This window comes from Mangifera indica, chromosome 4 (genome assembly GCF_011075055.1).
Source record: "Mangifera indica cultivar Alphonso chromosome 4, CATAS_Mindica_2.1, whole genome shotgun sequence".
NCBI lineage: Eukaryota > Viridiplantae > Streptophyta > Magnoliopsida > Sapindales > Anacardiaceae > Mangifera > Mangifera indica.
The window spans coordinates 7,700,804-7,722,793 of record NC_058140.1 but is presented as its reverse complement, the minus strand read 5'-3'; the positions used below and the strand labels follow the sequence as shown (position 1 = coordinate 7,722,793).

The 21,990-nt window shown below is 32.6% G+C and overlaps 1 protein-coding gene across 2 annotated transcripts; it reads left to right on the top strand.

The window, feature by feature from the left end:
- The first annotated feature begins 3,024 nt into the window (after positions 1 to 3,024).
- Positions 3,025 to 6,892, top strand: LOC123213255 (tubby-like F-box protein 8). Of its 2 annotated transcripts, XM_044632649.1 has the most exons (7): positions 3,088 to 3,164; positions 3,290 to 3,327; positions 3,419 to 3,482; positions 4,066 to 4,459; positions 4,638 to 4,725; positions 5,567 to 5,699; positions 5,978 to 6,892. In XM_044632649.1, exons 4-7 carry the CDS (start codon positions 4,112 to 4,114, stop codon positions 6,672 to 6,674), a joined length of 1,266 nt encoding a protein of 421 aa, XP_044488584.1. In that variant the 5' UTR covers positions 3,088 to 3,164; positions 3,290 to 3,327; positions 3,419 to 3,482; positions 4,066 to 4,111; the 3' UTR covers positions 6,675 to 6,892. The 2 variants fall into 2 exon arrangements, with proteins under 2 accessions (XP_044488583.1, XP_044488584.1); XM_044632648.1 differs by lacking the exon at positions 3,290 to 3,327 and having other exon boundaries at positions 3,025 to 3,164.
- The last annotated feature ends 15,098 nt before the right edge of the window (positions 6,893 to 21,990 follow it).

Below are 21,990 nucleotides of genomic sequence, written 5' to 3'. Positions count from 1 at the left end.
GACAAATCTTTTTGAAAAGAGGGGGAATGATGTGATCCATGGAAGACCAAAAACGTGTGATCCAATAATGAAGGCCTATGACAAGAGTGTGGTAGGGTGGATAACATTAAAAATGTTGAAGACATAAGCTAAAGGTAATAACCTATGATTGTTCATAACCTAACTCACGATCGTTCATAACCTATGATTGTTCACTCATTTTGCTACTACAAAGTTAGTAGTAAAGTTTTTTATTTACTGAATGTTTTATTACTCATTTCCTGACTTTCATATATGTAAGTATAGGTGATTGTGATGGTTGTGGGGTAAGTGGTGGTTAACACACATAGAACAGTTGAGGCATTGTTGACATTTTTTGTTTATGTATTGAAACTTTGTATTAATGTATTTTGCTACTTTTTATATGATGGTATAGATAATTTTTTTTATGATATGACATTCTTTGACATGCTTTAAAGTGATGATAATAATGAGGGTATTTTGATAATTTTGAAATATTATATACGGTTTTAATCATGTTTTTAAATGAATGCATGATCAAGTAATCTAAATAATGACATCTTCCCTTGAAGGGCAATACTTTATAGAGGAGGGTGTGATAACATTTCCCTAACAATCTTGGCTCTAAGGATGATCCAACTCTTGCATATGTGTAAGACTCACACAAAGTGAGAAAAGTGTAAACTTTCAATGTCAATCGATAACTCATACTAACAACATTCTAATTAACACGTGCAAAATATTCCAAGGGGATATAATTCACTTTAATAAAGGACATACACTTATATGTTATCAACTTGGTGTGTCAATCATAGCTGACACCACCTATCACCATCTAGTATACTAGAAAGTCATGTAAAGGTGATAGACTTTTCAAAAAGAAGTGAGTATAGTTGCTCTCTAGTTTATAGCTTGCAAAAGCAATATAATATCACCAGTCACTCTTGCATATCAATACACAAATAACTTTACAAGCATCTAGCCAAAATGGGAAATAGTACAAGCCTTGTCATTACCTAGATGACCATAAGCTTTCCTTAGGCCTTATTACTACCATTGCAAATATAGGCTCAAATCCTATCATTACCTAAAGGTCACCAACATAAAATAACAGGGTAAAAATTTTTTAATCTCAATGAAATTAGTAAACTTGATGCAATGCATTACAATAACACTCTAACTAATTAGGTGAACACCTTAAACTCTATAAAATTAGCTATACAACTCCAAGTTGTCCTAAGTAACAAATTCTTAAGTACTTATTCTCTCTCATATTTGTCCACTAATCGTAAAAAAAAGTGTATGTTAAAATCCTTTTAAGCGTGCTGATAATAAACGAAGAAACAAATAATATTCTAATATCTTAATTTAATTAATTGTATTCATTTATAATTACAAAGTACAATATACTCGAGTAAGACTAAAAAGCAACTAGCAATACATGTACTTGTCTGCAATTACAAATACAAGATGAGTATTGATAACTCTTCAATTATTTATTATATTCCTTCCCATTATACCATTTTGATATGCTGTTGAATCTCCACCATATATGCATTATTTTTTTCCAATGAAAGAAATGACTTGGTCTAGGAATCAAAGTCTAGGCAAGGAAATGATCAAGAATCTTAACCTCAATCCTTTCTTTGTGTCTCCTACAAGAATGGATTGCTTGTGGATCCCTTGCCTTCTCTAAACAACTACATGAAGTAGGAATCCTAGAGTATATGCACACAACATGACAACATTCCAACTAGAACCCTTCTCGTTATCCATGATTGATTGCCATTGTAGCAACCCTAACCTTGTTTGCAATCTCTTATGATTGTCACCCTTTTAAAAGAACCGAATCCTCTAACAAGGGGAAGAGAAAACATGTATGGAAGCTGTAAACATAGATAAACTAGTCAATTAGGATTGTCAAGAGTTAAATAAACAATAATTCAAAACTATAGCATCTTAACACAACACTGCAATCGCATGAAAAAATCGAGTTTCATAAAAATGTCAAACCCTTGAGAAACATCTCAAGAACCCTTCCAAATGAGATCTCCAACTCCATATTGACCTTGACACCAAAGACATAAGTGTCCCTCATATGTTATTTTTTAGTGGGAGTCCAGAGCATGAGATAAGGCAAGAGTAAGGATCAAGTTCGCCAACAATATAGTAAGCCTAAAAGGATCATTTTACATACATATTTTAGGAAAACCATTACGACGTAAGACACCTCCATGCATCCACAAAGAGTGCATAATCCTATCTACTACAACGACAAAAGAGCATACACCCCTATCAACCAACCTAGAAAGCCACATAGACACTCATTCAACGTGTCCTCTCTCTTCGAAGAGGAATTAGACTTTAAAATTCCCCCTTCCAACATACACGAAAGAGTGCTATACTGACTTAACTCTCACTTGTGTTAAAAAAAAAAAAAACGAAATACATTAATTCATCTACGAGCAAAGACTCTAGGATTTGAGTCACTTACCTAGCTTCTTACTAACCAATCAAGATATTCCTCCTATTGACTAACAAGAGATGAAGCTATGAAAGGACCAACAAAGAAAGAACTGTTTGAAACACAAGAGAGTTAAGCCAACCATCTTTTTATACCCAAATTAGAGGGAAAAAAAAGAGATCAATCTTGGTCGTTCAACACAATTCTTAGACATGTGTCAGCAATTCTATGATGTAAACTGCATGTCCACTCACAATTTATGAGAAAATAGAATTCTAAAATTGATACATGGCTTGAAATGTATGAAATTATAGCTACAACTAGTTAAGATGTAATACCAAACATACAATGAATCAGATGCAACCAAAACCATTCGGCCCTTGGAAGCCCAGTCAACAAGCCTCAACAAGTGACACCCTACAGCGAGCCCGTAAATTTTAACATGTGGCTGTTGGTTGAGGTTCAAGGGTGGTTTTTACTATTCCCCCACAAAAAAACCACAAGTTGATAGTGAGGGGTAGATTTGAAATTCTCCCACAAAATAAAATATAATTTTGTGATTAAACAACTTTTTGTTATTGTTTGTAAACTAAATTTAATGATTCTTTGGAGCCCGGACGGGAGAGAGAGAGAGAGAGAGAGAGAGAGAGGACACAAAACACAACACAAACAAAAGTAAACTCCCTCCCATAGGAAGAAGGTATTTTTGTTACAGCTCTTGCTTGACTTCGTTCTTTCTAATATTGAAGTTTGTCGAATTTTTGTCAGATTTCTCTCAGTTTTAGATCTCTTGTTTATATAATTTCTGTTCTCTCAAATTTGAAGTTTTTTGGAGGCTTTATTTTGTCTTTGGCAAGTTTAAGGTTCAAACTCAAATCTCTGTTTTCCTTGTTTCTTTTAGGTGTTAATGGGTTTTATTTTATCTTTTTGTTGCATTTGTCTTCTTGTTTTCAGATCTTTGGTGGATTGCGATTATACTGCAGAGCTTTGACCGGCTTCAGCTTTTTTACTATTGCGGGTAAGAACCCACCTGCCTGGTTTTTTTTTTTCTGTTTTCAAGTAATTAATTAGATTCCCATTTGCGTGTTTTGTGTATGCGATTGAAAAACTGGTAGGAGGAAAGAAATTAACTGAAATGGTGTGAATTTTGAATTTATTCAGATGGATGAACAGGGTAGTATTTGTTGTCCTGGTTAATAGGAATTTTTGACCAAATAAATCTATACATTATAATGAAGGAAAATAGCTTCTCCTTCATTTTATAATTATGAATTATGTTTTGACATCTTAAGATATGTAAATTCTTATGATATGATAAGTTTAGTAAAAGTGAGGTGGCTTCTCCCTTGAAACTAAGGTTTACGGACTCAAAAGGATGATGCTATACATCTATCAAAGCGAAAGGTTATATAAATAAACTTGGCCTATTCAGGCGTCTTTTTAAGACCATGTGAGGGTGCTTTTACTACTTTTTTTTTCTTTTCATTTTTTTTCATTCATTTCTTTTTTTTCTTTTTACTTTTATTTTGTCTCTGGATTGGTTATCTTTTGATAAGACTTGTGGCGGGAACTGAGTTGTTTTTCATTTTTGGGATCAAAAGAATTCAGAAGAGAGATTTATATCAACAGTTGTCAACAGCTTGCAACATGTCTTTCCGTAGCATAGTTCGTGATGTAAGAGATAGTATTGGGAGCTTGTCTAGACGAAGTTTCAACGTGAGGTTGAGTGGACATCATAGAGGGAAATCACATGCTTCGTTAAATGATTTACATGACCAGTCTGATGTAATTCAGAATAGTCGTTGGGCTAGTCTTCCCGCAGAACTGCTTTTTGATGTTATCAAGAGGCTGGAGGAGAGTGAGAGTTCTTGGCCTGCTCGAAAGCATGTTGTTGCATGTGCTGCAGTTTGCCGGTCTTGGAGAGCTATGTGCAAAGAAATTGTTAAAAGTCCAGAGTTCTGTGGGAAGCTTACTTTCCCAGTTTCCCTGAAGCAGGTAGTGCCTACTGCTTCATTCATTCTGTTGTTTTTATTGAATTCTTGTGGAAAATTGATTTTCCTTATACAAACTATTAAGCATTTATTCTTTAATAGAATGTAATGTCTGTTAAATTTTACATTGATTTGGCATTGCAAATAATTATAACTAATTTCATTTTATTTCAAATTTGCAGCCTGGGCCACGTGATGGAACCATTCAATGCTTCATTAAAAGGGATAAATCTAATTTAACATATCACCTCTTTTTGTGTCTTAGTCCTGGTGAGCATTGCCCCTTTAATTTGTTAATGCAAATATGATTTATGTTTGTAATTGTGTGTTGTCTTTGTGAGATTGTAGATTAATTGATGTAGGGCAGGAAGGTGAAAATGGAAGGCAAAAATATGAAAGAGAGAAGAGAGTGGAGAAACTAGATAGAGATTGTAGTAAAGCAATTTTTCTTTTTCACTAATCGTTCAAGTTAGTTTTCTGCATATCTGGGGGAAACCTATTCATAAGCTTAAAATGATAAAGATAATCGATAAAATAATAAGATGAGTATGATGAGCCTATCATAAAATGGAATTTAATGAATTGGAAGGAGATAATCAATTAAATATGAAATATAGGAAGTTTTTGAATCTTATTTGTTTGCTAAATCAAATGAGTGACTAATAATCCACTTAGATAGAAAAAGGAAGCTATCATCCTCCTTTCCTATAATTGTTATGGCCCTGTGATTTCAATCACTAATCATTATATTTGTTATATGCTTGTTACTGGTTATTGTAGATGCGACATATCCATGTAAGTGACATACTGTAAATAAGTTTAGTTGAAAAGAAATTTGACAATACTCAAGATATTAGTATTGGGTATGAGATCAAAATCAAGTGTTAGTGGAATCTGATCACCTCATGTATCTATATAAAATCCTTTGGGATGTGTGCATTATATTTTATATTCTATTCTGAAATGTATAGAACTAATGAGCTCTAAACTGTCCTTTGTCTTCTAGTTTGAAACAGCCCCCTTATTTATCAAACATGATATAAATTACAAGCAGTTATCCTTTTTCTTGCTTACTGTACTAATGACAAGATAAATGTTACCTCTCTTGCAGCCTTGTTAGTCGAAAATGGGAAATTTCTTCTTTCTGCAAAAAGGACCCATCGAACTACTTACACAGAGTATGTAATCTCAATGGATGCCAACAACTTTTCAAGGTCAAGCAGTACTTATATTGGAAAATTGAGGTGAGACTAAAGACTGAAATCATTCAAAATCTGTCCTGAAGCGGATTACAAAACCTATTCGTACGGATATAGGTCTTCTCACTTTATTACAATTCCATTAAAGTTAAATATTGCATATTTTTTTGCTTGGCATCAAGCTTTATTAGAGATTTTCTTTCGTCTTTTTCTTTTCTTCTATTTGATTTATTGTTTCAAGTTTTCATTGTGAGAAATAAAGGTTATAAGTTGATCTCTATTAAGTAGATTACATTTAATAATATAACTATTTAATTTTGCAGATCAAATTTCCTTGGGACAAAATTCATAATATATGACACGCAGCCACCATATTCCTCTGCTAATATCCCTCCTCCTGGGCGTACAAGTCGTAGATTTTATTCCAAAAAGGTTTCCCCAAAACTCCCAACTGGAAGATATAATGTAGCCCAGATCGCATATGAGCTAAATGTGCTTGGAACCCGTGGCCCACGAAGGATGCATTGCAGCATGCACTCAGTTCCAGCCTCAGCACTTGAGGCTGGTGGCACTGTACCTGGACAGCAAGAGCTTCTTCCTCGCTCTCTTGAGGACTCATTTCGGAGCATCTCCTTCTCAAAGTCTCTTGACCACTCAGTTGAATTTAGTAGTGCACGATTTTCTGAGATCCATGATGATGATGATGGAAAAATGAGGCCCCTGATTCTCAAAAACAAGGCCCCAAGATGGCATGAACAACTGCAGTGTTGGTGTCTGAATTTTAGGGGAAGAGTCACTGTTGCATCTGTTAAGAATTTTCAGTTGGTTGCCGCTACACAGCCGGCTGTGGCTGCACCCACTCCATCACAACCAGCTCCAGTGGACCATGATAAGATAATTCTGCAGTTTGGTAAAGTTGGAAAAGACATGTTCACCATGGATTATCGTTATCCCCTCTCAGCGTTTCAGGCGTTTGCTATATGCTTGAGCAGCTTTGACACTAAACTTGCTTGTGAATAGGACAATAAAAACACATACAAAAAAAGTGTTGTAAGTGCAAGTGGAAAAAACAGTAATAACCACCATTTCTTAGAGTTGCCCCTTTTTTTTTTCCTTTTTTTTATTAGGATAGAGAATTATTGTCAATGTAATTTTGTTGTAAAATTGGATTGTAACTTTGGTGATGTCCCAATGACAGGACTCACTATTGTAAACACGCTTCTGATTGTTACTTTTAACCGCCTTCGTCATTTGTTATGCTATTTTGTTATGCTGACATCTGTAACAATTCCAATATATGAAAGGTTTTATGAAGACAAAAATATAATCTTAAAACAAGGTAACTTACTGATGAAAAAACATATATTAAGTTTCTAGCTTAGCAATCAAGACTATGTTAATTTACATAACTTTAATGCTACTTCTATTTTCTCATAATTTTATTCACATTCAATGTCAAATATAAGGGAAATTGAAATTTTCACTTCCTCTAGGGTCCACCTACATAAATTTACTGTACATTTTATTCACTAAATTTATATCATAAAGTTTAACATAATACCAAAATTATTCTTGTCTTTAATCTTAAAAATATAAGTTTCAACCGGCTTTTGATAACAAAATAGTTGTTGTTTTACAAAGATCTTGTATCAAACTCATTCTACTCTAGATCAGTTTTGATCTAAACCCCTAATCTTATGTATTTTTTTTTTGTTTTACAACTGAAAACCAAAAAAATCAAGTCGACAAACTTTGTGATTTTTGGGAAATAAGATTTTATTGATAAATTTTGTTGTGTTAGTTAAATTAGTTAGTACTAATAGTTTAACTGGAAAATTTTATTAGATTAGATAGAATGATTGTTTACGATGTGTTTGGGGTGAAATTCAAGTATCTGATGAAGAACGACAAGTAGGCAAGTTTGGAGAGCTCACCTGGGTTAGGCAAGGTCGTCTACTTGTTCTTCCAAACCCCTAATTAATTAATATTTAACTTTTCGAGTTTATTTGCTTATGTTACAAGTTTATTTTCTTATATAATAGGTTTATTTTTAGTAAAAACAGAACAAACCGCATTTATGATTGACTTTAGAGGCAATGAATTATAGGAGATGACAATGTAATGAGATATATTGGTGGAAGATAAAAAAGTGATTAGCATCAGCACAAGTGCTGATTTCAAAAGATTTGTCATGAATTTATGTTATCGTCTTAGAATCAATTAAAGTCAATCAAATGTGCATATATTTATCCCTAGTAAAACATTAGTGTGTGGAAGGTCATATGAGATTCGAGATGGTGATGATGTTGAGTGTGTGATGGTGGTAGCAAGAAATAGACAAGGATCAGCACAATTTTTGTTACTGAGAGTCACATCGAAGGAAAAGAGAATTTGCAAGAAGAATAGGTTGATGAGGAAGAAATAAAGGATAATCCAAGATATGATTAGACATAACTACACTGTTTTCTGGAGTATGATGTGAATTACGGTGATGATGATGATGATAATGAGGAGTATGATGATAATGGTAAGGTAATATGATGATGATGATGATCAATTCAAGAGGTTTGTGGACGATGACGACATATACATGTGCCGATCCAAGACCTTGAAATGTATAATGTATGAGAAGATATACAGAGAAGTCAAACCAATGTTCATAATGACAGGGTTAATTGTAGCATAGGACATCATGGTTTTGTATATCACAAAGCATAAACAAGTTACATTCATGATCCTAATCCATTTTAATGGGTTCCTAAGCCCATGTTGAGAACATGGATATTAGTAATCGTGAAATACAAAGAGACAATAGTTTACAAGTAATAGGTTTTTATATATAGAATTGAAAGTATTATTTGAAAAAAAATGCTTTAGAAACAGGTTGTCAATTTAGAATAGGTCACTCTCATAGGAAATGATGAGATATTAAGTGTGTAATAAAACAATGTAAATGGCAAGTATGGGCAACAAGGGACAAAGATGGAGACTTTTGGGTGTTACAGTTTATGGGGGACATACACTTGTTTACATGATCAAATATTGTCACATAATAGATAGACTGGTGCCCGAGCTTTAGGAACAATCCTTATATCAATGTTTGTGTTGATCGCATATGTCGATTGAAGGAAATTGTTTTCCACATGGCCAATAGGTACAAGATCGACATATCATACACACAAGTGTGACGTGCAAAGAAAAATGTAATAAATGCATTATGAGGATCTCTCGATAAGTCTTTCTTGCTTTCACCTTAGTATTGTCACAATCTAGAGTTACAAAACCCAAAAACTGTAACACATATTGACATCGATGTAGAAAATTAGTTTCAATTCTTCTTCATAGCATTGGATTGCTCGATAAAGGGATTCTAGTTTTGTTGTTTGGTGATTTGCATTGACGCTTCACATTTAAAGGAGAAGTGCCTTGGGACGTTTTTCATTGTTGTTGTGAAAAATGGTATAATCAGATTTATTCACTTGCCTTTAGTGTTAATGGAAAAGAGAGAATTGAGACATAAACACCGCTCTTTAAGTACCTATATATGTGCATAGATAATGTCCCAAACTTGGCTATAATTTCAAATTGATATCATTCAATCATTGCATCAATGGAAAACATAATGCCTAATGTTGTCAGTTTTTGTAACTACGATATGGTAACATGTGTACACTTTGGCGGGTGAATCTTGATGTTGAAAATTATGATGTTGTCAAATAAAACTATTGAGAATTATGATGTTGAAAATTATGATGTTGTCAAATATATTTAGTTGTCAAATAAAACTAAATATATTGGAAATTTATTTTGGAGGGCTATTGAGACATATTACCTCCTTAATTATGATGTTGTCATAAGAAGAATATCTCGGGTGAATCTTGATTCAACAGCTTAATAAAAGATAGGTATGAGCCCACTTTGGCGGGTTGCAATACAACATTGTGACAACCATTATTGTTGAGTCCTTCAATGCTTTGACATGGGTTATTCACAGTTTGTCTGTCACTATACTGGTTGAGTTTATTAAAAACATACTACAATATTAGTTTTACAATAGATGAAACTTTGTAGGCAAATCTTAATAAACATTCAATATGTATGTACCAATGCTTTGATATGTCAAAGTGTGACATCATTGATGTTTTCTTCTTTTTTTTGGAACAAATGAGAGCTCTCACCTGTTAACACCATGGGCTGGAGACACGATTGCTAGACATATGCACAAATCTACCAACATGGTGGTCAAACCAATTAACCTTTATAGATACAAAGTCCATGATATGTGATTCATTATTGATCTTGTGCAATAGACATGTAAGTACGAAATATTTTAGCTTTCCCACATTCTATGTAGACACATTACTTCTGTGGCATAGTTTAATAACTTGTCAAATTGTTTCTGATGTGCAAGCGTATACTACTCCACAAAATATTTATGAAAGGTATATAAAAAAGATGTTAATCCATTAAGGGATCTGTCAACTTAGGCCCAACTAGCTAATCTATCTATAATTTATCCCTTTGCAATATAACGCCAATAGTCAAACTGTTTGGCTAGCCATGCAAAGAGGTCATCATAAGGAGAAAAAGTTTATCAACATATTTGTTACTGATGCCATCAACTTGGACATACTAGCTTAATTATTAGAGTTTAGCTTCAATGCTCATCATTACCTTATCTTGTGAATTTGGTAATAGCAAAGGACGATTTTGTCGCCACCAACACTTACCGCAGTCAGCCAAATAGTTTATCTTGGTTTATTTTGTGTATTGATTTTTAATGTAATTTAATGTTGAAACATTAGTCATAATTAAACTGAGTTGTTAATTCATTATTTGTTGACTTCATACAAAACTTTAATTATATTTGATAGAGAGAATTGTGCCAATCCAAAGAATAGCTAGATCAGATTTATCACTACTGTCTAAAGAAGAAATTTTCTAAGAAAACGATACAAAGTCATGCCACATTCCTTAATGTCTTATGTATTATGACCATATTTATTGAAAATGAATTTGCTAACTTAATTTGTTTCAAGCAATGGAAACTTAATTTATTGACCACATGCAATGACAACTTGAAGTGTCTAAAAAACCTCTTGAGGAGGTGAACGAGTTATGGCAAAATGAGCAATCAACAGGTCCATGATCTAAGAGATAGAGGCTTAAAAATGTAGATGTTAATGGTAGTTCTACATGTCAACATCTGCATTTCTAAGCCTCTTTCTCTTAGAAATGCATATGCATAATCTAGTTCAAATACAAAAATAGTGACTTAAAGTTTCACATGTCAATGCTTTGTACAATGGACAACCATCAAACGATGTGTATAATTTAAATGGTGGAATACACTTAAAGCTAATACAATACAAGTTATATATATGCAACCACCTAATTTCTTCTTCATTTCAATTTCATTTTGATTTGTTGAATTGATTTACTCACATTGTCTTGAAAGTAAGATTGAAGATTGATAGGTGAAAGATTTGCTCTAATTTAAAATTCTTTATTGTAGTCATTATCTATGTATAAAACATTGAAGTAGCCTAATCATGAAAAAAAAAAAAGTAGAATATATAAATACAAAGTGATTAATTAAATAAATTGTGCAAATGTAAATACACATGACATAAATTGCCAATAACAGTTCACACCCTCTATTAATCATAGTCCTCAATATTTGCACAAACACTCAAAATATTTCACTAACAAAAAGGTTAAATAAATTATGTAAATATAAAACATGAGCATAACATCTTTCATACCAAAAGTTCTCCCATGAAATACGCATATAGCCACTTGTTTCCGAAGAAACTTTAAATGCTTGGCTGTAAAGTTAAACACACAATTTCGTGCAAGGTACTTGATAAGCATGAGCATAAAAACTCCACAATCTTTTGATGCTGGCTTCTAAATTGGGGACATTGTGGACACACGTAAATTTTAATTTGGTCAACTTGGGCGATGGTTGGATACCCCTTGTTTGATAATAATTGCTAGCCACAGTTAAGGTACAACAATATCTTATGCAATGCCATAAACTCCATAAATTTCACTTTACTTGTTATATATTCCATGGAGTTGTACATATACATTGTCTACTCCTTCAGAACAATTTCACTGTAGATCTAGTGTTAGTTGTCAATGTTGATGGGAAAGTACACTTGTGACATAGTACAAATTAAACTTAATTTAACATCATATCACATCACAAACAAGTAAAAGTGCATCACTTTCTTAACCACGTTCTATGGCCGAAAGTATTCATTTGGCAGTTGGGGAGAGATGTTATGGATTTGATGTAGGAAAAATGGTGGCCACTTTATTTCCAAACCTAATTTGACAAACTCTTGTGCCTAGGATGACAGAAGTCTCACTAACTGGGTAGACATTCTTGTCCAGTTACTATCCCAAAGGTCATAACAAAGTTCTTCAAGGAAAGCTTTGGCGTATTATATTGGAAAAGAAATGAAATCATAAGTTGAACGGTGTGAAATAACATATGTAAAATAAGACGATTGCATACTAAGCCCTTTAGCCACTGCCCCTTAATAACCAATGGGGTCCATAAGTTGCCTTTGTGCATATGTCCTATTATACCACTGGGTTTTGCAAAGAAAACACATATGTGATCATTATTTGATGCACTATGGCACCATCGATTGAATGTTATGTAAAACTATGGTAATGTTGAGTTCGATACAATAGTTAGCTTACTCAAAGCATCTAGGACATTAATGGGTGCACTGTCTTTCACTGGAACATCCTCCTTGTCTTAGTTGGATTGGTTAATAGATAAATCAATTGTTTACCTTTTTTTAGAATATAACCAAATGCTAACTGTTTTGGATCAATAAGGGCCTTAGCTTTTTTGGGGGGACATCTTTTTGGTGGCATACATCCCCCTACTGGGAGACATGTCATGTTGAGGCACTTTTCGTGCTAGGGCATAACCTTCTGTTGGGGCACAACCTCTTATTGAGGCACATCTTCTTGGACATACTGCAAACATGTCATTTCATGATAACATATATAAACGCATGTAAACATAGAAAGAGGTAACTCCCATGAACCTAGATTCATCTTAGTCTCTAAACATATGAATCCTTTAGTATTTTCATTCGGTACATCAATGAGGAAAACTGTTGAAATATTTGTTGCATCTCTCTGTAATACCCATAGGTAAGCCCAAAGGTATTTTAATATTTTTTCTTAAATTTTAATTAAGTTTATTAACGATTCCTAGAGGGATGCATGCTTGTGTATATGGGTATACATGACCATGGATCGTCAGCAAAGTTTGAATTTAAGATAAAATAAAAATCGTGGCATAATTGCATATTGCCATAGTTGAATGACAGGGCACACGCCCATGTAAAGTGTCTACAAGCCCGCATGTCATGTCTAAGACGCAAAATAAAAAGAGGTGTTTGATCAATTTCTCATTCTTTAGATACACTCCAGCTGCACGAACCAAAAAGGTTGAAAAAGTTAAGACTTAGGATGCTAGAGAGAAGCCACTAGTCATTGGAAAAGCCAAAGCCAAGCGAACAGTTTGCTTTGATGCTGGAGGACAAATAAGTTGGTTTTCTTCTTGTTTGTTTCTAATAAAATTAGTTATTAATATTGGTAATTGTGGGATTGATCAAAATGGTCAAATATGATGTCATTTGATATGGAGGGTAATGGATAAAAAATGATGACAGTATAATGAAATATGTTGGAGGTAATAGGAAAGTCATTGAAATTCCTGAGTACACGGTATTTAAGGGATTAATTGATATATTAAATGAAAAATGTCATATAGATTGAAGGCTAAACAACATTTAGCTAAATATGAAACCAAGACATCTTGACGATGATAACCTTATTGACATCCTAAATGATCAAAATGTCGAATGTCTTAATAGCATGTCTAACCTCTTTAGAGAATATATTCCAATAACTACCTATAAGTTTGTACATGTATTAGCAAAAATTACTAGCTATGATGTTCAATAGACACATGATAGTGTGCAAGGATTGGAACAAGGTTATGAGGTACAACACAATTATGGTTTACAAGAAGGTGAACTAAATCGTTATGTACAATATCATAATAATGGTTTAATAGGGGTTCAAAATGTCAGGTTCAATCCGAAACAAGAATTTGGTGAGGAAGACTTGTATATTTAAATGATATTGAGTTTGATGTATTGTATAGTGTAAAGGAATGGGTTTGTGGCTTTTTAGTCACTCTTCAACTTTAATATACAGGTACAAGTGATCATGATGGTTACGGGGTGAATGACTATCAACGAAAGTATAGGACTTAGAGGCATTTGAGTCATTCTAGCTTTTTCATTATGTTTATGATTATGTTTGAACTTATGTTATGGAATTTACTTTATCTACTATTATGAGATGATGGATTATGTTTTTATATTAATTAAAGGACATTTTTTTGTTACTTTTCTACATGTTCTTTACATAAGAGTAATTCCATAATTTTTCTAATGTTTATGATGGATTTTTGTGAATGCGTAGTTAAGATATTAAATGAATGCATGTTTAATTAGTCAAAGTTAGTGACATCTTCCTCTAGAGGGCAGTACTTTTAAAGGGGGTGTTACATATTATATTAGAACAAGATTTTGGCACCCAAAAGATGTCTTAAGAATGTGTGTAGCTAAGTGAAATTAAGAATGTAAATTCCTTATGTTACGTTGACTGCACTTGTAACCGATCACTATAAATAAAGTTTTATGTTATCTGCTAAGTTTATGTTTGAGACTTATAGTTGTGAGCTTTTTAAGAAAATAAGGCAAATAAGGAGAGCCATTAGAAATGATCAAGTAAAAAACCCATAAGGACACAAAGTGATAGAGTTGTTCCTCTGGCATCTAAAGTACGCTTGAATGCTAACAATGTAAGAAACATGATTAGAAAAGGTGTATAAGAAGCAGGAATATGTTTTAGTTCAAGCTAATAAGTCAGTTCAAGCATTGCTGACAGAGGACTCAATAGATGAGACATATGCATAGATACCAATGATAGCTAAGACTCATTATACCCTGTTTACAACTTGCCAAATATGCACCAACCCTAGAAGTTTATAAGTGTTAAAGATCCAATCATAGTTAAGGAATGGCTAGAGTGAATAGGGAGTGTTATGGCCCTATTCAACTTGACAAATCAGGAGAAGATTGGATATGCCATCTATCTTTTCAAAACAAATGTTAAAGTGTAGTGGAATTTGACCAGAGAGATAGTTACAATTTTAGAGATGTCCTAGCTAAATTTTAGAAAGAGGTTTAAGATTGAATGTAGAGGTGTAGATATAACTTGCATCAGGGCCTATGAGTTCATTGTCTTATCTTAAGGCTCAAATATAGTAAAATAGTAACCATTTGGCTAGATATGCCCTTAAGATAGCCAACACAAAAATTAGAAAGATAGATAAATTTGTGTATAGGCTTGATAAAAAATAACTTGAGATGTCATAATAAGTACACAACGACTACAGACTTACGGTGAGGTCTTGAGTAGAGCCATGAGATCAAAGGAGTTTGTCAAGATGATGTATGACAAGCCTACTTCCATATTAGAACAACAGTTAGGTAAGAGCAATGCTTGTAAAAGCCCCTCACCAAACAAAAAGGGAAAGAAACCATTCTAACCGAAAGATAATAAGAAAGGCTGGAAGGTAACAAAAAGTAAAGGGGACCAGAAATTCTAGCTTGCCAAATGTGTGGTAAGTATTACATATGACAGTGCTTGATAGGTCATGAAGTATGTTTCAGGTGCAGATAGCAAGGGCAAATTACCATATTCTATCTTAGAGTCCTAGCTTAAGTCTCTCAACTAGTGAGAGGAGCCACTACCAAAGTTTACACTATCACCCATGAACTTTTCACGGCTAGTCCATCTGTAATGATAGGTCAAATTTCATACTCAGTATCATTTTATATATTTTAATTGATTGTAATGCTAGTCACTGTTTTGTAACCAATAGCACAATTGAGAGACTAGGGGTACAACCAATGAAAATGGGTCAAAAAGTTATGCATTAAATTGCCCTAGAATGTTTATGATATAATTATCCAAGGAAACTTTTTTTTTCAACCTCATTCCAAATAAGGTTCAACATAGTTCATATTAAAAAACTCTTGTAATGCAAGAAGTATCTCATTTGTACTTTTCATGTTTTCATGATGAGTTTGGAGCTCCAAATTCATAGAAGCTAACACATATCTTTGAGCTTTTAAGCTAACCTCTTGCCATTTATCAAACATCTCTTTCTTTTCCAGTATGAAATTATAAGGTAGGGAAACCTGACAAATAAAGGAGAGTTGAGCTATGATTTTTAGTGAGAGAGTTTTTTTTCGTGTTTATGAAAAAATGAGAGAAAAAGTTAAATTCACAGGTGCAATTAGTGAACTTTTCTCTAATTGCACTTTCAAAACTTTGAATTGCATATAATAAAATATGTTATATCTCTTAATCTTCATTTTCATTTTAACCCCACTAAAATGCTTTACTTCTATTCATGGTACATATTCTCATGAAATGACTATATTACCTTTAGAAAGTGCTAGCTAGATATGGATAATCAAATTTTACTTTTCATTTTCTCTATTTGCTTAGGTTGTTATATGTGACCTCTTAGTTTCATTTTGATCTAGTCGTGAGCCTAATATTGAAGCCCTATGAGCTTTTTCAAGAGTCTCATTTACTATGAGAAGTATCTAACAGTACATCATAATTCTTAAACCACAATGAAGATAAACTTCAATTAGCCCTTTTATAATCGTATATAATTCTAATTAAGAATGGGTTCATGGTATGTCAAAAGCCATATCTTAATCTTAGATTGAATAGCCAATCGTCATGAAACAACCTTTCATGAAATACTTTTTCACTTTGGCCAGAAATTATCTTTTTCCAATTTTTACTAACATTCCATTAGGAACTTGAGCTTACACTATCTCGAGCAATAGATCTCATCTCAACTATCACTTGTCTTTTCACATAAATAAGACATGGTTAAATAAGCTTATCGCATATGACATGATTAGCCTTGAGTTTATACACCATATAACTGTATGCATTCATGTCAAAGGCAACCAAGATATCTCAAGTGTAAGATTAATGGTAAACTAATATAATTTTACAATAAATCATTGACCAAACTTTTAATGTCCTTGTGATTCATTGTAATCGATAATATTCAATAAACAGTTCACTAACTATTTGTCTATGCTAATGTCATATGATATGTCTCTAATCACCCATGCTAATATAATCATATGATAAATATAAGCATTCAGTATGTCTGATATGCAATGTTATTGCCTAATTAATATTATTTATGCAGATTTGCTTTGTTAATGAGATTTTTCAAAGATTTGCATCATCCAGACAATTCACATGTATAACTATTTGATAGTGACGCAAGGAAACTACGTAAATTAAGTGTTGGATTGATGTGGGCATACAATGACTAATTTTTTTTTAATTGTTGTTTAATAAAACCATGTAAATGTGCAGTCCAAATTTTTTTTTATAGGCCTAATATAGTCATCCAAAAACTGATTAACTTTGGGTTACAAATATCTGTTGATATAAGGTTATTAGGGTTTTGATAGGAGAGCCCAATTTAGCCTTTTACCTTCCCTAGATAATATTAATGTGTAACTTTACTTGGCACCCATTGTGCAACGTGTTTTGCAAAAAAAAAAAAAAAACCTAGGAAGGAAGATTTTACTCTGAGATTGACAGTAAGATGATACAAACAAGTTATTCTATGTTTTTAATCTTCTAATTATAGTGTTTTATAGCTTGATTTGTTAAAATTATGAATTTAGGTAAAAGTTCAATGTTTTGTAATTTTACTATTGGTATTGAATTTCATTTTTTTGTTTACAGTTGGTATCAGAGCATCACATTTAGACTATTAAACCTATTAATTTTGTGAAAATTTGATAATTTTGGCTTAATTCTTGAATTAGGATTTTGGGAATTTTATCAAATTGTTGGTAATTGAGCATGAAAATTATATGTTTATGTTTGTTATTGATTATACATGCTTTTAAACATATTTTTGAACCCAAAATCAATTGAAAATCAGTTGAAATTGAGCTAAAATTGCATTGGGTAATTGTTTCAATGAAGTGCCAATTTTGATTGATGAGTTATTCGTCGCCCACTAGGGATGCTACAGATGGAGTTATCGCTGCCTAGAGATCATTTCTTCTATGGTTACTAGACTGATCATCGATCGAAATGATTGAATTTGGCATTGGCAATGATAGTAGAGAGTTAGGGTTTTTGTTAACCCGTAGGTTGTAATTGGATTGGGAAAACTTGATTACTTGGGTCAATGGGTGACCCGAGCTTGTGGTCAATGGTCAGTGCATTGACCAATCAATGGGTTGACCTAGGTAAGTTAATGGGTTTCTTGACTCAAAAACTGAGATGACTTGATCCATCCATGGGTCTATGTATGTGGGCATGTGAGATTTCCTCACAACACGTGACGGTGTGTGAACAGGTTGCTCAGCGCGTGGGGATAAATGAAGGCATTTGAAGGGCTTGGTGGTGTGTGAGCTTGGTTTTCTAGACTGTGACATCATTTTAAAGTGCGTAAAGGTAGTTTTCTAGCACATGTTGGCGTGTTCTAGTGTTAATTTGCTTATTGGAAGTGCACATGCTTATTTTGTTGTATTATATTTCATTTATAACACATATATGGTTTTATTTTGATATAAATTGCTGCATATGGGCATTAAAATTCCAAAATGGTTGTTTTGTTCATGTGTTTGATGCAACTTTGCTTTAGAAGATTGTCATAGATAATAATGGTCAATGTCTCATAAAATCTTTGTTGAGATAATTTTGCTTAGTATCATAAGAATAAATTAGTATGTTGTTAGAATGTTTAATTGTCAAAGCGATGTATTCATCGAAACTCATGAAATATTCCATCTAGTAATGACATATTTTTTAGTTGTAATACATGCAATTTCTTGCCTAAAGGGGGTTATTATGTATATTAAGACTAATCATTGGATAAGGTCAATTATATGAAATACTTTGTTCATGGTCATAAATAAATACAACCACCAATATGCCTAAAGATGGTTGTATTTATTTAATCAACATGCACTTTCTTTTAAAGAGAGGATGAACATTAGTTTAGAAAGTTTATTTGTCCAAAAAAGATATTTCTTTCGAAAATTAATTGTTTATAAGATCCTCATATGATTTTATAACCTTATGCTTTGAGATTCTAATAACATGTCATTTTCTTTACCCAAATGAGAGTTTATAGTGATGTAATAGTGATCCCAATTTAGAATAGCTTATAAGGTTTTAGGGCTATTCTAATTGATTAATTGTTGGTATTACTTATCAGTTGCATTATAAGTTGTGAATTTAGTTGCTATTATAGTGAGCAATACTAATGCTACTACTGAACTCCTAACTAATCGTGATTTTAAGAGATGAAGGTTTGATATAGGATTTGCACTAGGTATTACAAATATTGATATGGCCTTACAAGTCGATGAATATCCATGACGCACTGATGAAAGTTCCACTAATGAGAAAAAGTATTATGCTAAATGAGAAAGATCTAATAGGTTCAGTATTATTGTTATAAAAATGACTATTGTTGAGTACCTTTTGAGTAGTATGTCAAAGTCCTCAAATGCTAAGAATTTTTTGATATAATTAGAAAGATATATCAAGTTTTTGATAATGCTAAGGTTTGCTATTTGATGAGTGAGCTGTTAAATGCAAGACATGATAGCTCTAAACGGTTTAGAGAATTTATTTTGAAGATGGTTGAGATATAATCAAAGTTGAAAAATCATAATATACCCCTTAATGACAATTATATTGTTTATTAAACCCTCAATTCCTTGTTAGTAGAGTTTAGTCAAATTAAAATAGTTTATAATACTGTAAGAGAGAATTGGATAATTACTAACATGATTATTAGGAGTGTGGCTAAAAAGAAGAAATTGATGTTAAAAAGGCTGGAAACAATAAAAATGGTTAATACGTTTATGAGTCAATCTAAAGGGAGGTGTAGAATAAGAAATTCAGGTCTCATTACTCCAAGGAATATAGGTAGACTTATTAAAAGGTCTCATTATAATTTTTGTTTCATTGTTGGATAAATCTGGTTATAAACTTATGTTTATGGAAAAATTGATATGTGGTTTGATTCACAGTCTGTTGGCAGCCATTTTCTTTATAATTATTTATATAGACTTTGTTTGGTTACCAATAGTGTTGATTATTCTTTGAATGCTGAAACATGTTGATGTTAAAAGATCTTTGATTGTAGAGAAGCCATCTTTGTTATGACACAGAAGGTTAGGGCATATTTCTTAAGAGAGGTTTGATAGATTGATAAAAAAAAAAATTATTCTACCTTTAGATTTTCAAGATCTAGGGACCTGTGTTGGTTGTATAAGGGAAAATTTGACAAAAACTAAGAAATATGGATCAACCAGGAGTCAAGAACTTTTAAAGCCTATTCATACAAACATTATTGGCCCTATTCATCCACCTTTCAGAGAAACAGACTAAGAATGTCTTCAAGGTTGTGACGTTTGATCAAGGTGGAGAGTATTATTGTAAATATAATGATTCAGGGCAACAAATGGGTCATTTTGTCAAGTATTTACAAGAACGTGAAATTGTTGCTCAATACACTATGCTTAGGACTCCTAAACAAAATAGTGTAGCTATGGTAAGAAGTATGATGTGTAGATCTTTTCACGCTTTGGATAAAATGAAAACCTAGTTTGAGACATGTTCGAGTTTGGGGTTGTTTAGCCGAAGTAAGGGTTTATAATCCTAATGAGAAGAAATTGGATCCTAAGATTGTTTAGGGACATTTCATTGGTTATTTTGAACATTCTAAAGGATACAGGTTTTGTTACCTTTTTCATAACACGAGAATGGTTGGGTCAATAACATATAAGTTTCTTAAGCTTGATTCAATAGAGGGTAACAATTCAACCATTAAAGGAATTTGAAGAAGGTCCATCTAGGTTGGAGCCTTTGACTAATGTATAGAGTGGCATTTTATTTGCTTCTGTTGATAAGCCTAAACAACAAGTTTTAAAGAATCCTTTAAAACATGAATCTACTCAAAATGAAGCCACTACTAATGATACTATTTTAGATTCTACATTAGTCTAAATATTAATATCTAATTTTATATTTGATGAGCCTATAGTTGTAATTCCAGTTAGAAGATCATCTAGAAAGAGTTGACCAACCCTCTTTAAGATTAGCCAGATTATAGATCTTGTGAATTTTAAAGAGGCCATTTTTTGCCTATAGTTAAATGAATAGTTTGAGGCTATGAAGGAAGAAATGTAGTCTATGAGTGACAATGGTGTATGGGATCTAGCAGAGCTCCCTAATGAAGTTAGAATTATTAGTTGTAAATGAGTTTTCAAGAACAAGAAAGATTATAAGGGTAATAGATTTAAAGTCATATTGATTGTTAAGGGTTTTACTTAAAGATAAGATATAAACTTCAATGAAACTTTTTCCCTGATATTCACTAAGGATTCATTCAGAATTATTGTGACTTTGGTAGCTCATTTTGATTTAGAGCTTCACCAAATATATGTAAAATCAGCTTTTCTTAATAGAAATCTTTTTGAAGAAGTCTATATAAGATAGCTAGAATGTTTTGAAGTTAAAGGAAAAGGGCATATGGTATACAGGCTTATTGACAGTGAAATTTGAAATTTGATAAGATAATATCTTTATTTGGGTTTATTGAAAACAAATTTGATCAGTGCACATGTATAAATATCAAGGTTATAGGAGGAGATTCATTTTTCTGGTCTTTTATATTGATGATATTCTATTGGCTAACAATGACGGTAATTTGCTTTATGAGTCGAAGCATTTTTTGTTTAAGGTTTTTTATATGAAAGATCTTGGAAAAACATCTTTTGTCCTCAATATTAAGATTTACCATGACAAAGATCGCAAGTTACTGAGATTATCACAAAAGACTTTTGTTGAACAAGTGCTTAAAAGATTTAATATGCACAATTGTAAAGGTGACAAGGTACTTATGGTGTAAGCTTGACATTAAGTAATGTTTTTATAATGTTGTAGAAAGGACATCTATGTCTCATGTCTCTTATACTAGTGCAATTAAGAGCTTTATGTATGCTCAAGTGTGTATTAGGTCAAACATTGCATTCATTGTGAATGTATTTGGTCGTTACCTTTCTAATGTAGGTACTGATCACTACATTGCAACCAAAAATGTTATGAGATACTTATAAAGAATAAAAGATTTCACGTTGAGATA